This window comes from Priapulus caudatus, unplaced genomic scaffold (genome assembly GCF_000485595.1).
Source record: "Priapulus caudatus unplaced genomic scaffold, Priapulus_caudatus-5.0.1 Scaffold787, whole genome shotgun sequence".
In the NCBI taxonomy this organism is placed as follows: domain Eukaryota; kingdom Metazoa; phylum Priapulida; class Priapulimorpha; order Priapulimorphida; family Priapulidae; genus Priapulus; species Priapulus caudatus.
In genome coordinates, this window is record NW_014577848.1 from 54,407 (window position 1) to 68,199 (window position 13,793).

Below are 13,793 nucleotides of genomic sequence, written 5' to 3' on the forward strand. Positions count from 1 at the left end.
ATAGCGAGAGTGAAGAGGCGGCAATATCTCACTGTATTTAAGCACTACAGCTTGCTAGGCAGAATGTAATTAAAACACTTCGAGCTGTAGATCCTATATCATCTGCAGAGACCTATAGCTCAGCCCTCATCAGTCTGTAACAAACCTATAGCTCATTCTCCCACTTACTCTGCACAAGTCCAACACTTTTCTCCTACTCAGGTTTGTTATTGTGTAGAGAAGTACGATTCATAGTAGAATTCCCAATTGCAGCATTACTGGGGCAGCCCAATAATGGTGACATGAATGATACTGTATTCATTAGTAAAATCCTCACATAAGATCGCTGGTCAATATATATGTATCTATATCAGGGTTTCTTATACATAAGAGCACAGTGGCGCACCACCGTTGTCAAATTTAACATCACCGTCAGGGAAAATGCTCCCGTAACTGCGCCTGCAGCCTCCGCATGTGTGCCTATGGCACGCCTTTGAATCCATCATGCACATTTTTTTCCGAAACTGGCCATTACCACTTTGTCTAATTTTCCCTCAGAAGAAACCCTGTATATGTTACGTCGATCTATCACTCTTGTATCAATCATCTCTATCAACGGTGCTCTCTATACATGCTAATAAACTGATCCAAATTTGAGTTTGACATTTTATGGTATGTAATATAAGTGGTTATTGCGCACCCGTAAGGTCTATGTCCCCCTGACCTCTGTTTGACCTGGCTCGTTTAGCTATTTCTGACTAACCCTAACCCTAACCATATATATTATATATATTAATATATATATATATATATTATATATATATATATTGGTCAAGAAATAGCTAAACGAGCCAGGTCAAACAGAGGTCAGGGGGACATAGACCTTATCTGCGTTACTGGCAGCAAATATCACCAAAAAATATAATACCTGTTTTCAACATACATACATCAGTAGTTCTCCAATGCGGCATCCTGAAATTTGCCACTGACATAACCAAATTAACCACTAAACTTATGATAACAATTAAATACCTATTTCAATAAATATATTATTAATAATTTCATTTTTAATAATTTAATATTAATTTTCAAATAATATAATAATTATTAGAGTTAATGTACGAGAATGTGCAGTTCCATACCGCACTAACAATTGAGCGGAAGGTACCAGAGAACATTTTCTGCTGATGCATGCACGCGTAGACAACATTTAGAATCCATGCCTATCTTTGTCAGTCAACGGTAGCATGTCATAAATGAAGCATTGTACACTTGTGTGCAATGCTCCCACACATCGTACCCCAGCTAAGAAAACCCACCTCTTCTCCCACAACCACGATCTGGGTCTTGAACCCAGATTAAGATCGAAGGTGTATGTTTTTTGATACGAGCCAAGGGCTTGGCAAACTTTCACAAGTTGCTACTAGGCAGGGGTAAAATTTCATTTTAAACACGGGAGTCCAACGGACTCCCTACCCTCAAAAACAGGGAGTCCGCCAGCAGAAATGAGGGAGAGTGAAATAACGCATTGCTTATTTTAAGATTCATGCGGTTGCACGTCTGCTAAATTTTTCTGGACATTAGCTGAAAAAATACGGTAATTCCGCGAGGCCGTGCTCCGGAACGAACTAGTTAGCTGTGGCAGAATTTTCAGGGAGTCACACGGACTGCTGCATATGTCAAATCAGGGAGTGCGACGCAGTAAATCAGGGAGTATTTGACTCCGGACTCCCGTTAATTTCGCACCCTGCAAAGGTGTGTATACAATGACAGCACGGTTGTGAACACATTGTTAACGCTGGAAGACTAAGTATTTACGAGGTTACGATGTAACGGCGTCCAAAAACAAGACAGATTAGGAATGCCGCCAGTACAGACAGTAGTCTAAATACACAATCCTTAGGACTAGAACTTAAAGGAGAAATGAGGGTGTAGCTCACAGGCCACTTGGAGCGTTTCAATAAAAATATCATGCTAAATAAATACGAAAACTATTTACTACCAAAGTCTTAATGTTTCTATACTCTCTTTCACCTATTATTGCCAAAAATTTCCTGCAAATGCCGTCCAAATGCTCATCTGAAACAAACGCTGACTGCCGCCATGGCAGGGCTATAGGCGGCGCACTGCATTTTGGGAAACTACCACGGTGCTTTCCAACTCCCGTACGAGCCTCGTCAAAGCCGCCAGTGGAGCGTTGCAAAAATGAGGTCACGAAGAGTGGGTGTTTCCTGATTCCGACAGTCATTTACATAAACTGCGCAACGGGAGCGAACGCGAGAATTTCGTCAGGCTTTGTGTGATTTTGCGTGACACAGCTCGGTTACGAACACAGGCAGTATGTTTTTATAACAAGTGAACACTGTTCTTCAAATAGAAACAAAGATGGAGTAGAATGGTTGATATTTGCGTTGTATTCGTGTGAAATCAAGCTAGCGTCGAGCGAATTTTGGCAACACGCTTTCCTACCTGCTAATAGTGCTATATATTTATGTGTTCATTATAATAAAGTGTGCAGCGGCAGCCAGCGTTTGTTCCAGATGAGCATTTGGACGGCATTTGCAGGAAATTGTCGGCAATAATAGGTGAAAGAGAGTATAGAAACATTAAGACTTTGGTAGCCTAGTAAATAGATTTCGTATTTATTTAGCATTATATCAGGAGTGTATCAAATTGATACACTCCTGATTATATTTTATTGAAACGCTCCAAGTGCCTGTGCCGTGGTGTAGCTCATTACAAACCTAGCCAAGGAAGGACTGACACCTTGACCTTGTTGAGAGACATAACACACTGGCCCGTGTATGAATATTTGAAACTAACTAGCAAATATACCGCACTTCGGAAATATTGCAGAAATATCACAAATAAAGAAGCCAAGAGTAAACACCGGCTGCAACTTCAGTCCAGATTGCGAAGCAAAACCAAGAACACGGGAGAAGACATCTCCGACTGCTCTGATGTTTGTTTTTATATGTGTGCTGCGCCCTGTCGGTATTTATTTTGTCACGTGCGTTTGTTAAAAACGGATGAATGATTATCTACGCATGTATGTTCGTTGCTTGTTGTATAACTATAACGTTGGTCAACATTAACCCATTCTCTTCTCTGTAATGAGGTTCATGAACGATAGCAAAACTAATTGGAGTGAAAAGTAAGTTAACAGTACTGTTTTGTTTACACGATTACGCACCTACGTACGTGTAACTTGTAAGTTCTGTAACGTAACACATTTTATTTATTTGATTTAGTCTGGCTTATGATTTACCTAGCCACAACTTAGCTCTAGCACTAGGGTGCGGACACGCACGCACACACAAGGACACACAAACACGCACGCACACGCACTCGCACACACAGTGACACGCACACACACACGCAGTTATAAAATAGTTAGGGTACCTGTCACGAAATGATCAGAACAAATAGTGGAGAATTTTGACGGACTCCAGTGCGTACCATTTACATTTACTCATTTACTCATTTACATTTAAGTGGCAGTCAGCCACGTATGACTTATCACGCCTTTCTGGACTCTTATGTCATTTTGGCAGCTCAAAAAAATATCTTTTCTTATCTGTGCAATATATATGATTGTGACAACCTACTACTACACAAGTTTTTGGCATATATACAAGGAAATTAATATGCTTTAGGTTTGCAAATCGGGTATTGCGTGTGTAAGCTCACGGAGACAGGCTGTTGTTTTCACCGGCACAGCTGGTTGCTAGGTTAAGAAAGTCCCGGATGTGGCAAAGTTCCCGGCTGTCAGCCCGCACCTATAGCCCGCTTACATTAACTGCCGCTGGCGGCAGCGGCAGTTAATGTAAGCGGGCTATAGTACTAGAGCTAGCCACAACTCACAAGTTCCCTTCTCGCTTAACACTACGTTCCTATGACGTGTAACAGTCGGAGAGCCTGGTCGGTTTATGATTTACCATACCAGTCTCACTGCCAGTGCCAGGACCTGCCTCAGGTGACAGTGACAGTGTCACCTGAAGATCAAAGATACTAGTTTGGGACCCCACAGATTTAGCGTTCGCAGCCTCACCAACCGCAGAACGGAAACCAAGCTCAACCGGATAAAAACTGGACATACTAAACTGAAAGACCACATGTTCAAGATCGGGGCAAGTGATAGTCCCCTCTGTGACTGTGGCTTTGCCAACGAGATTGTGGACCACAAGTTCTTTTATTGCTCACGACTCAGGATTAGCAGGATGAATTAAGATGACCGACACGATCGATCTGGGGTATGTGAAGACCAACACCAACCCAAGCCATCAGACAATTGACATTGCCACCCTTACTGGGGAAAACAATTAAGAATCTAACACCAGAGATGGATGCCACCATCAAACAGGCCCTCTCCAGATTCCTGTTTATTACAGGATTTCCAAATAACATGAAAAAAATCTTGACAAAGAAGGAAACCATGGATTAATTTCTTTGCCATTCTTCATGGTCTGCTGGGGACTGCTGTGATTAAGTTAGTGTCTCATTGTGCAGTTTTCATTTCTCAGAGTCCCTCCCAGTAATCTAGCCACAGACACTTCGTTGTTAACCAAAAAAAAAACAATTACTATGAGGAAACACTGGTAGCTAACGATACAAAGAGGGTATACATTGTGACCATGACCTCGTGAAGCAGGAGGATAAATTAATAACAACAACAACAACAACAACACAGATGTGTTTTCACATATATGTGCTAAACTAATCCGGGGTGCTCTAAACTATTTACCTAGGCTTGGGCTGGCACCATATATTATATAACAAACTAAATGTGTAAAAAAATTAACTGGCATTAAAAGCTTGTTGTACTTGCCACACAAACGCAAGCGGCTTTATACCTACTCTACTCATATATACGAGAAAATGTCACGCACACAAATTCAGGTCTCCCGAACATTGATACGTAAAAATAGGGATATTGTCCGATTGTGCGTAGATGTCAAATATGTTTTGAGTATCTTTCATTGTGTATTAAATTAGATGTGAGTGTAATAATGCCAATTGATAGTGTCATATTATGTGCAGCGAGGAAGAACTCTTGTCGTCTGACAGACCAAACAAAGATGGCTATCAAGAAGAGACAGACCCACGGCGCGTGCTCTTCAATACGGTTCCCGAACACCCAGAACCCACGCTTGCAAGAACAACCGGTATATGGGATTTATGATTAATCATTACATTAATTACACAAATCGCATGCACATGGGTCATTAGCAGGACCTAAGTCCTTCATACCCTAGCTGTATCACCTGATATAGCTTTTCATTACTCGAGTAATGGTAGTATGCAAATGGTTATGAAGCACATAAGACATCAACATGCTGAAGTTGCTTATGGATGAGCACTGTTCTATTATTTACAGGGAAAGTTCCCAGATGGCTTACAGGTGCATTTCTAAAGATAGGTCCAGCTAGGTTTGAGCAGGGAGAAGATCAATACAATCACTACTTTGATGGAATGGGACTTCTGCACAGATTTGGCATAAAAGATGGACGTGTGACATATCACAGGTAAACTGATTGTATACATACACGCACACGGGATGCGCACATGTGCGTGCGTGCATGCGTGTGTGCGGTCGTTCGTTCGTCTGTGCCTGTGTGTGTAGGTGCGTGCGTGCGTGCGTGCGTGCGTGCGTGCGTGTGTGTGCGTGTCTGTGTGTGTGACAGTGTGTGTGTGTGTGCGCGTGTCTGCATGTGTGCGTGTGCGGATTAGTAAATGTTTTAGGGTAATGGTCCGAGTTCATGGTTATTGAGTTAATATGTTTTATAAATTATTGGTATACTAATGCTAGTACGTGGATTTATCCTTATAGTCTCTTGGCTTGGCAGACAGTCGGCCCTAGTGATAGTATTATTTACTCCTGATACTACATATAACAAAACAATTATTGCTTACTGAGTATATTATATGTCTAGTCAGATGCACATGACTATAGTTTTGATAAGAGGAATGCAGTGCTTTTTTGGCAAGTGATGTGTATTCTGTTTTTCTGTTTACAGTCGTTACTTGCGCAGCAGAGCGTTCGTCCAGGGACAGGTGAGAAATCGAATTATGTTTGATGAGTTTGGCACCGCTGCTCTCCCTGACCCTTGCAAAAGCATCTTCTGTAGGTTTGTGTAAATATGACACTACATATTATACAAAGTAGGGTTCCCCACTGCCATCAAAAAACATGGAAGAAATTTCCATCGTGGAAAGTCTTGGAACAGTTATGGATATTTCTCCTTGCCCTAAAAATCAACCTTAAAAGATGGAAAGTGGTCCCAAGCTTATTGAATCCCAACCTACGCTACCTGTTAGCTGCCCACTTGTTAGCAGTCAATAAAAAAGTTGATACCTTGAACTCGTAGCGTTCACTATAAATGAATGGTGGTTGAACATAGTGAGTCCGTGCACCAGTCACTTGAGTGTGTACCTGTATTTTAAAAATTGTTACTATTCTACACACTCTGGTAGCATCTTTATAACTGCATTTTAAATAGGAGTCTAAATAGGGACAAATAGCATCAAGTGCCAACAGATGTCATCCTTTGAGGTGTTAGATGATTGATCCCCTGTTAGTAACGAGGCATAAAGTGCAATAATCAAATGGAATATTGCATTGTTTGCAAGAAATTGTTTGAAGATGTAAATATGGGAAAGTTGCTGTTAAAATCGCTATGAAATGCAAACTGCACAATGAGACACTAACTTAATCACAGCAGTCCCCAGCAGACCATGAAGAATGGCAAAGAAATTAATCCATGGTTTCCTTCTTTGTCTAGATTTTTTTCATGTTATTTGGAAATCCTGTAATAATTTAAAAGTGTCTCTTTAATCTTTAAATAGAAGCAACGTATGGTATGGAGTCATGGAGATCATAAATTTTGTTGAGTTTCTTTAGTAGATTTGTGTAGTCCATCTTATTAGGGAAAACAAACTGAATGTTTGTTCTTTGCATGAGAAACCTTTTTACTGTACTCTTGCAAGTTTTACGTTGCAATTTTTAAATGGTATCATATATGTCCGTCGGTTAACTGGCCCTGTGGTTTCTGTGGTTCTGTTAATTTATTGGTTCTCTGTCAATCATAGGGTTTCACCAACTGTTGTGGTTTGGTGTCAATCCACTGCAACAGCAGCTGTCACCATTAGAACAAATCATGGATGGAGTGGATGGAGGTCATAAACGAGCTAATGTTATAAGTACTAACAATCAGTCTGCCACTTCCCTTCTTGTCCTCATATTAGTATTGCACAGTATTGGATGTTTTATATACTGTAATTAAATGTCTTTGTGTATCACATTGCAAGATATAATATCATTTCATTCCATACTGCAGGTATTTTTCCTACTTGATTCCATTCAACTTTACTGACAACGATGCGATCAACTTCTTGCATTGTGGTGACGAACTCTATTGCACAAGTGAGACCGGAATCATACACAGAGTTGATCCTGTTAACCTGAATACATATGAGAGGGTAATTATCCATCACATGTACTCCCTTCACGCTCAAAGGTAGGAGCTTTGCTAGTAAGTAATTTTTAAACCTGTCCTAGCTCATTCATAGAACTTGACATATTAATGAAGAAGTGAAAATGTTCATTCTTATACACAGCAGATGGAAGTGCTAAAGGAAGGCAAAGTACAGCAAATTTCTGGCTGTACATATAATTCTGGGACAAGTTGTGTTTTTAGCTCAGCTGACGAAGTCAGATGCAGCTTGTAGAATCGCATGAATGTCCGTCCGTCCGTCCGTGCATCAACAGTTACGGCACAAATCTTAACCGCGCGACGTACGATCTTGATATTCGGGACGTTTAGGGGGGGAGATCGTGAAAAGGAATTGGGATGTCGAATTTGGGGGTCAAGGGTCGAAGGTCAAGATGTGTCAATGGAGAGGGAATATTTCCACCTTAACTTATGGTATAGGAGGAAATACGGAATTGCGGCACAAATCTCAACGGCTCGACCTACGCTCTTAATATTCGATTTATAGTGTGATGGGGAGGAAACCCATCACCAGCGCAAAATTGGAGGTCAAAGGGAAGTGGGGGAAAGGTCAGATATCAGACATTTTCTGAGGACATGGCCTAACGGACCGAGTGCAAAACTTTTTTGTTTCAGCGCTGACCTACCATTTTTATCACTTTATTGAAAGGACCGTGAAATCTACTTTCCGCTGACGTGTGAAGAGTAAGTGTCTGATAACCTTTTGACCTACAAGAGGAGGGTTAAACATGGATTTGTTGACTGTTAACAAAGGACTGAACTGCTTTTGGTATTAGAGCCCCCTCCACCCACCCCTCCCCCCACCCTCCCCCACCCTCCACCTTCATCCTCTCCTTCCCTACCCCCACCACCACCACTACGCTCGCGCTCGACGCATATCCATGATAACATTAATATAGCGAAGTCATTAAAGTTACACAGCTATATCTTTATTACTGTACTACCGGTATAGCAAAGCCTATCAACGCGGTGGCGGGAGGGCGCACTTGATTCGGTTGCCAGTGAGTTTATCAGAAGAATACACAGCTACAGTACACGTCAGTTGAGCGCTGTCGCTCTGCGGCACTTGTTAGCTAATTAGATGTCTGAGTAGGTTCATAGAATCTTTTGTTTCACACTGGTTAAGCTGTGCTATTTTATTATTATACTTCATCACTGCACCATATTTACATGCAAGCCCACATGTACTAACTTGCCTAGTTTATAAATAATTGATATCTCATTTTCAGTAATTTTCATTTTTTCAATAACCATGTGTTCATAAAGTGATAAATACTCGATCTGTACACGACCCATGCATGATGTTATTAATCTAAAAGGCTACTTCATTGGTGCCAAACACTTGAAAATAACTCATTCAAATTATGGAGTTGTTTGTCTTTAACATAGTAGTGTTGCATTTACTATCTCATTCAGCAATGTGTGTCTTGGCTGACAGCATTTATAAACTGTGTTCTCTTCTGTGCAGATACAGATGGACAAATACATTGCAGTGAACACAGCCACTGCACATCCACATTATGATTCTGATGGTACCATGTACAACATTGGCAGTAACTTTATTCCACCATTTCCCTCCTACAGTGTGATTAAAGTACCGCCCGTGCACGATTCCCCATCAGGTATGTCAGTTTAGTTTGATCCTACATGTTCTATGTGTCTGTCGTTGTATGTGAGCATATAGTTGGTGAATACTCAATAGCAATGGGAAGCAAAGCTAAGTTAGCATTCATTGTGTTGTGTATTAAGCACTCAAGTACGATACAAATGCAGATTCTCAAATCGAAAACTACCGATCAGTTTGGTGTGGTCGTGGCAATGCATGTGTCGCGATACAATTCTGTAGGGTTGTACATGTTGTGCCATCTTTCTAGGAAGTGCACAAGCTCTGAAACATGCATCCGTAGTGGCGAAGATACCCATACAAAGCTTCTTCCATCCAAAGTACTACCACAGCTTTGCCATGACGCCAAACTACTTTGTGTTTCTGGAGCAGCCACTGTCCATCAGCCTATGCAAGCTGGCATTTCGCAAGTTCAGAGGCCTAAGTCTCGTGGATTGCCTACAGTGGCAGGAAGGAGAGAATGTAGGTATAGAGCCACTTACCGAATTTGGAATTTTTCCAAATTTGGTTTAATGATAATAGCATCGCAAAATTTGACCATTATTAGTTATAAGTGGCGCAGTAGACGAGGGAACAATGTACCCATTCTGCAATAGCCAAGTACAGGCACTGCAGGTCATTTGGGATGGACTAAGCAGCTAGGAGTTTATTCGAGTGCGCATACTGGCATACACAACCAATTAAGGGACGAGCTTTCTGTTGTGTATCATCTAGCCCGCTTTGCTCTTGTCGGCGAGAAACGCTTATTGCTTGCGCTCGGAAAATCAATGCGCGAACGTGCGTGATGGTGTTTTGCAGTGCAGGATCCACGTGGTGCGGCGGCGGGACGGCAGGCCGCTAGCGACGCGCTACGAGTGCCTCGCGATGTTCTGCTTCCATCACATCAATGCGTACGAGGACGACGGCCACGTCGTCGTCGACATGTGTTGCTACGACAACACGGACGTGATTGACAGCTTCTACTTCAAGAACCTGCACGACAAGGACTACAAAATGACGGCGCTGGCGGAGGCCCGCCGACTGGTGCTGCCACTCAGTGGCGACGTACGTGCACGTAAACAATTGTTTATGCTGATCACTTGTTTTAGTGATGAGCAGCTGTCATGGAATTTCTAGGTTTTGCAGCTTGTATATAAGTACGTAAAAGGTTACTTAAAATTAGTGTTAATATTGAAACGAATGCAGTTCTATATAAAACCAACTGTATTGTGGCGAGTCACGATATGAAAAAAAAATTAGAATTTTGAACCCTCCATGCCCGGTTCCTTTGCTGATATTTTCAGCTGACAGATGACTGTCAAAACCTAGTTCGCCTCAAAGACTCTAAAGCAACTGCTGTGCTGAGGAGTGATGGGATTGTAATGTGCCACTGGCAGGTGCTGTCACCTAGAGGTGAGAAAGTAAAGTTATTTCATAACTGTAACTTAAAAAACAACAACTTTAGATTTCAGTGCATAGAATGTGCTTGTGTGGGGTTTTTTAATGACTGAATGTGGATGTGACTTATATAATAATAATAATAATATATGATAATAATGCTTTCAACTGTATGTACAGGTCTAGAGTTGCCAAGAATACACTATGAAAAGTACAATGGGAGAAAGTATAGATATTTTTATGCGGCTTCGGGCACGATGGATGGAAAGTTCAAGAACTCTGTAGGTTTTAAACTTAAATACTGCAATTGTAAACCCAATGTAGTTTAAATATGTCTATGTAAGGCAATATATCTTCTTTTAGTTACATTTTAAAGATATATACTTTTTGACATAAGTACTAACATGCACATGCATAGTGTTTGATACTTTTTGATAAGTGCTACATATGTGCGCAGTTAATACAACACTTGGGTCATGGGCAAAAAAAGAAGAGAACAACTAATATTGTGAAGTGAAAAGTAAATTATGTCTGTCGCTTTTTCCAATCTTGCGTTGCACGTTTCAGGTGCTGAAGGTGGATGTTGAGTCGAGCATTGTAAGCCAGTGGCAGGGCAGTGAGAATCAGTACCCTACAGAACCCGTGTTTGCACCTGACCCGGATGGCGAGCAGGAAGACTCCGGTAAGAATGCACTCTTCAGTTGTTTCCCAGATGAGTGGGATTCCCTGTTGTTACAGTGGGAAGATTGATGAGGCTGTACCGTGGTTGCCTCTAATTTTCTCTAGTGAAAATGTGATTGCACAGTAGGCTCTCTACAGTGTCACTGTAAATTGCGAATATCTTTATTTACAATTGAATTTCGTTTGCATTACAGCCTTATAGGTTTATGCTCTAACCATAATCCTTGCTTTATTTCATAGCAAGAAAATTTAGCTTGCCTGGTAACAACTAGTTTGGCAAATCAAACTACTGGGATATTCCTCTGTCCTTTGGACCAGGGGTATACCAACACGCTATCTTGCACATGTATGCTCGGTTCTATCATTTCAACGAATTGCATAGTTATTGGGCTGTGCGCCATTCCGTTGGTCATGGCACTGACACGGCTGCTGCTGCGCTGGTTGCAGGAGTTGTTGTCACGCTGGTGTGTGACGTGACGAGTGACAGACCAGACTTTCTCCTCATCATCGATGCCAGGGATTTCAGCGAACTTGCTCGTGCTGAGGTTGGCCAGATACGCACCACCGCTCTCCACGGCATGTTCCTGCCACAGGTGTCCACCTAGCGGCCGCCATAGGTACTACTACTACTAATAATGATAAGTGTATTGCATAGCAAGTGTAAAATGTTACAATTAAAATAAAAATTATGCATATTGTATACATGATACCCTCAAGCAATTGGAATTGATTGTATATACGATAACAATTTCTAAATCAAATTATATATGATATAAAAGTCCTAAACTTTGAAGAAAATAATGCGTGTTGTCGCAATTCTTGAGCATTGCTCCTTGAACGTAATGTGTTCACTGCGAACGCGCATTAAAGACATCACACCCATCTACGTATCCTTATCCGTGTGCACACAGTTGGATATTCTCATTCAAAACCTAATTGAATGCACGAATTTTCTGTCACGTTTTAGTTTGTATACAGTAGATATCTAATCAATGAACTATAATACTTGTATCTTGTATGTAGCAGAAGCTTAAGCCACCTCTGTGGGACACAGATTTACTACACTACCTCATGTGAGTTTTGTACAGCTTGTCACTCAATGCCATGAGCTATAACGATAGCGATGAACGCGTATTAATCTCACATGTCCGTCAGTATGAAGGTATCAGCCTGAGTAATATATTAATTACTAACAGCAGTCGCAGTTTATCTGGGAGCATATGACCGCACGTTTGGTGACTTGTTATGTCTGCATAGTATCGTAATTTTTAAAGAATGTGAACTATTCCTGCAAGCTTGCAATTATGAAACTGAATGTGATGACCCCAGTGCAGTTTGTTGTTTATACAAACATTTGTTTAAGGTTATTTGATTGCTGTGACACCACCTTATCTTTTGGGACCCATTGTCAGAAATATCATTAAATTGCGATGGTAATTAATGCTATAATAATACTTGTAGCAATATGTTACGATACACTAATAGCATTGGCAGATCGCAGCTGCAATCTGTAACTTATAGTAACAGGAATTTGGTGATTAATTTTCTGTCACTGTAACCAATTATTATGTTATTAAGATTTATATTTTGTTTTATTTATGTGATTTGTTTAATCTTGACCACTTGACTACGGTATTTTAAATATTAGTGTTAACAAGAGCTTATAATACTTAGAGTGTACAACGGAAAAACGGGAAAATAGTGCTATTTCACGACATGATTATTCTACTTTGCCTGCGAGTCTGGAATAATTTTATGGTATTGCATTAAGCAGAATTCTTTGCTCTCTAAAACAAGACCAAACGCTTGTCAATACGATACTCCTAGGCTGAGATATTGGCTCGTAAACTTCCCCTCCCACAGGCCTCACGGCGCCTCGAATCCAACTCAGTCAGCATCCTACTCGCCGCTAATTATCTTTCTTAGCACGGCTAATGACCGTCATGATGGAGCCGGCAATGTTTTCTAAATTATGTCTCTACAACGCAGCTCAGTTACTATATGGTGTAGTAAGAGTACCAAATTTGGGCATGTGACATCAATTATCAGCGCTCCAAGCGGTGACGGAAACCGATAGCCAAAATGCTTAGAGGCGAGTAGGATGCTGACTGAGTTGGATTTGAGGCGCCGTGAGGCCTGTGGGAGGGGAAGTTTACGAGCCAATATCTCAGCCTAGGAGTATCGTATTGACAAGCGGTTGGTCTTGTTTTAGAGAGCAAAGAATTCTGCTTAATGCAATACCATAAAATTATTCTAGACTCGCAGGCAAAGTAGCATAATCATGTCGTGAAATAGCACTATTTGCCCGTTTTTCCGTTGTACACTCTAGGTATTATTAGCTCTTGGTGTTAATTTTAGCCTCTCCGATTTTATTTTTTGTGTATGATGATGATGATGTAATGTTCTGCTAGGAACTTAAAACCACATGTACTGGGAAACTGGATCTGATTCATGTTTACGCACAACTAGTTGTTATTATGTTTATTCTGATGTGAATAACTATTTATTTATTGATATTTCATGGTTTACAGAGATAGATCTGCATTTTTCATGTTAAATATACATCCCATCTGACTAGATTATTTACTACAATGGCTTTGTAATAATCTAGATATCTATTA

General features: G+C 40.9%; 2 protein-coding genes across 3 annotated transcripts in view; one reads left to right on the plus strand and one right to left on the minus strand.

The window, feature by feature from the left end:
• Positions 1–2,798, minus strand: part of LOC106813527 (hamartin-like) — a 31,802-nt gene extending 29,004 nt beyond the window's left edge. The window contains exon 1 of the mRNA XM_014817685.1: positions 2,724–2,798. The gene's annotated coding sequence lies outside the window, so the exon portion shown is untranslated. The remainder of the gene's footprint in view (positions 1–2,723) is intronic.
• A 245-nt stretch (positions 2,799–3,043) lies between these two features.
• Positions 3,044–12,818, plus strand: LOC106813529 (beta,beta-carotene 15,15'-monooxygenase-like). 2 transcript variants are annotated; one of them, XM_014817687.1, is made up of 13 exons: positions 3,044–3,133; positions 5,020–5,144; positions 5,357–5,504; positions 5,997–6,107; positions 7,317–7,458; positions 8,959–9,112; positions 9,365–9,576; positions 9,913–10,158; positions 10,398–10,506; positions 10,672–10,772; positions 11,059–11,173; positions 11,620–11,789; positions 12,196–12,818. In XM_014817687.1, exons 1-12 carry the CDS (start codon positions 3,093–3,095, stop codon positions 11,775–11,777), a joined length of 1,662 nt encoding a protein of 553 aa, XP_014673173.1. In that variant the 5' UTR covers positions 3,044–3,092; the 3' UTR covers positions 11,778–11,789; positions 12,196–12,818. The 2 variants fall into 2 exon arrangements, with proteins under 2 accessions (XP_014673173.1, XP_014673172.1); XM_014817686.1 differs by having other exon boundaries at positions 11,620–12,818.
• Positions 12,819–13,793: the final 975 nt, after the last annotated feature.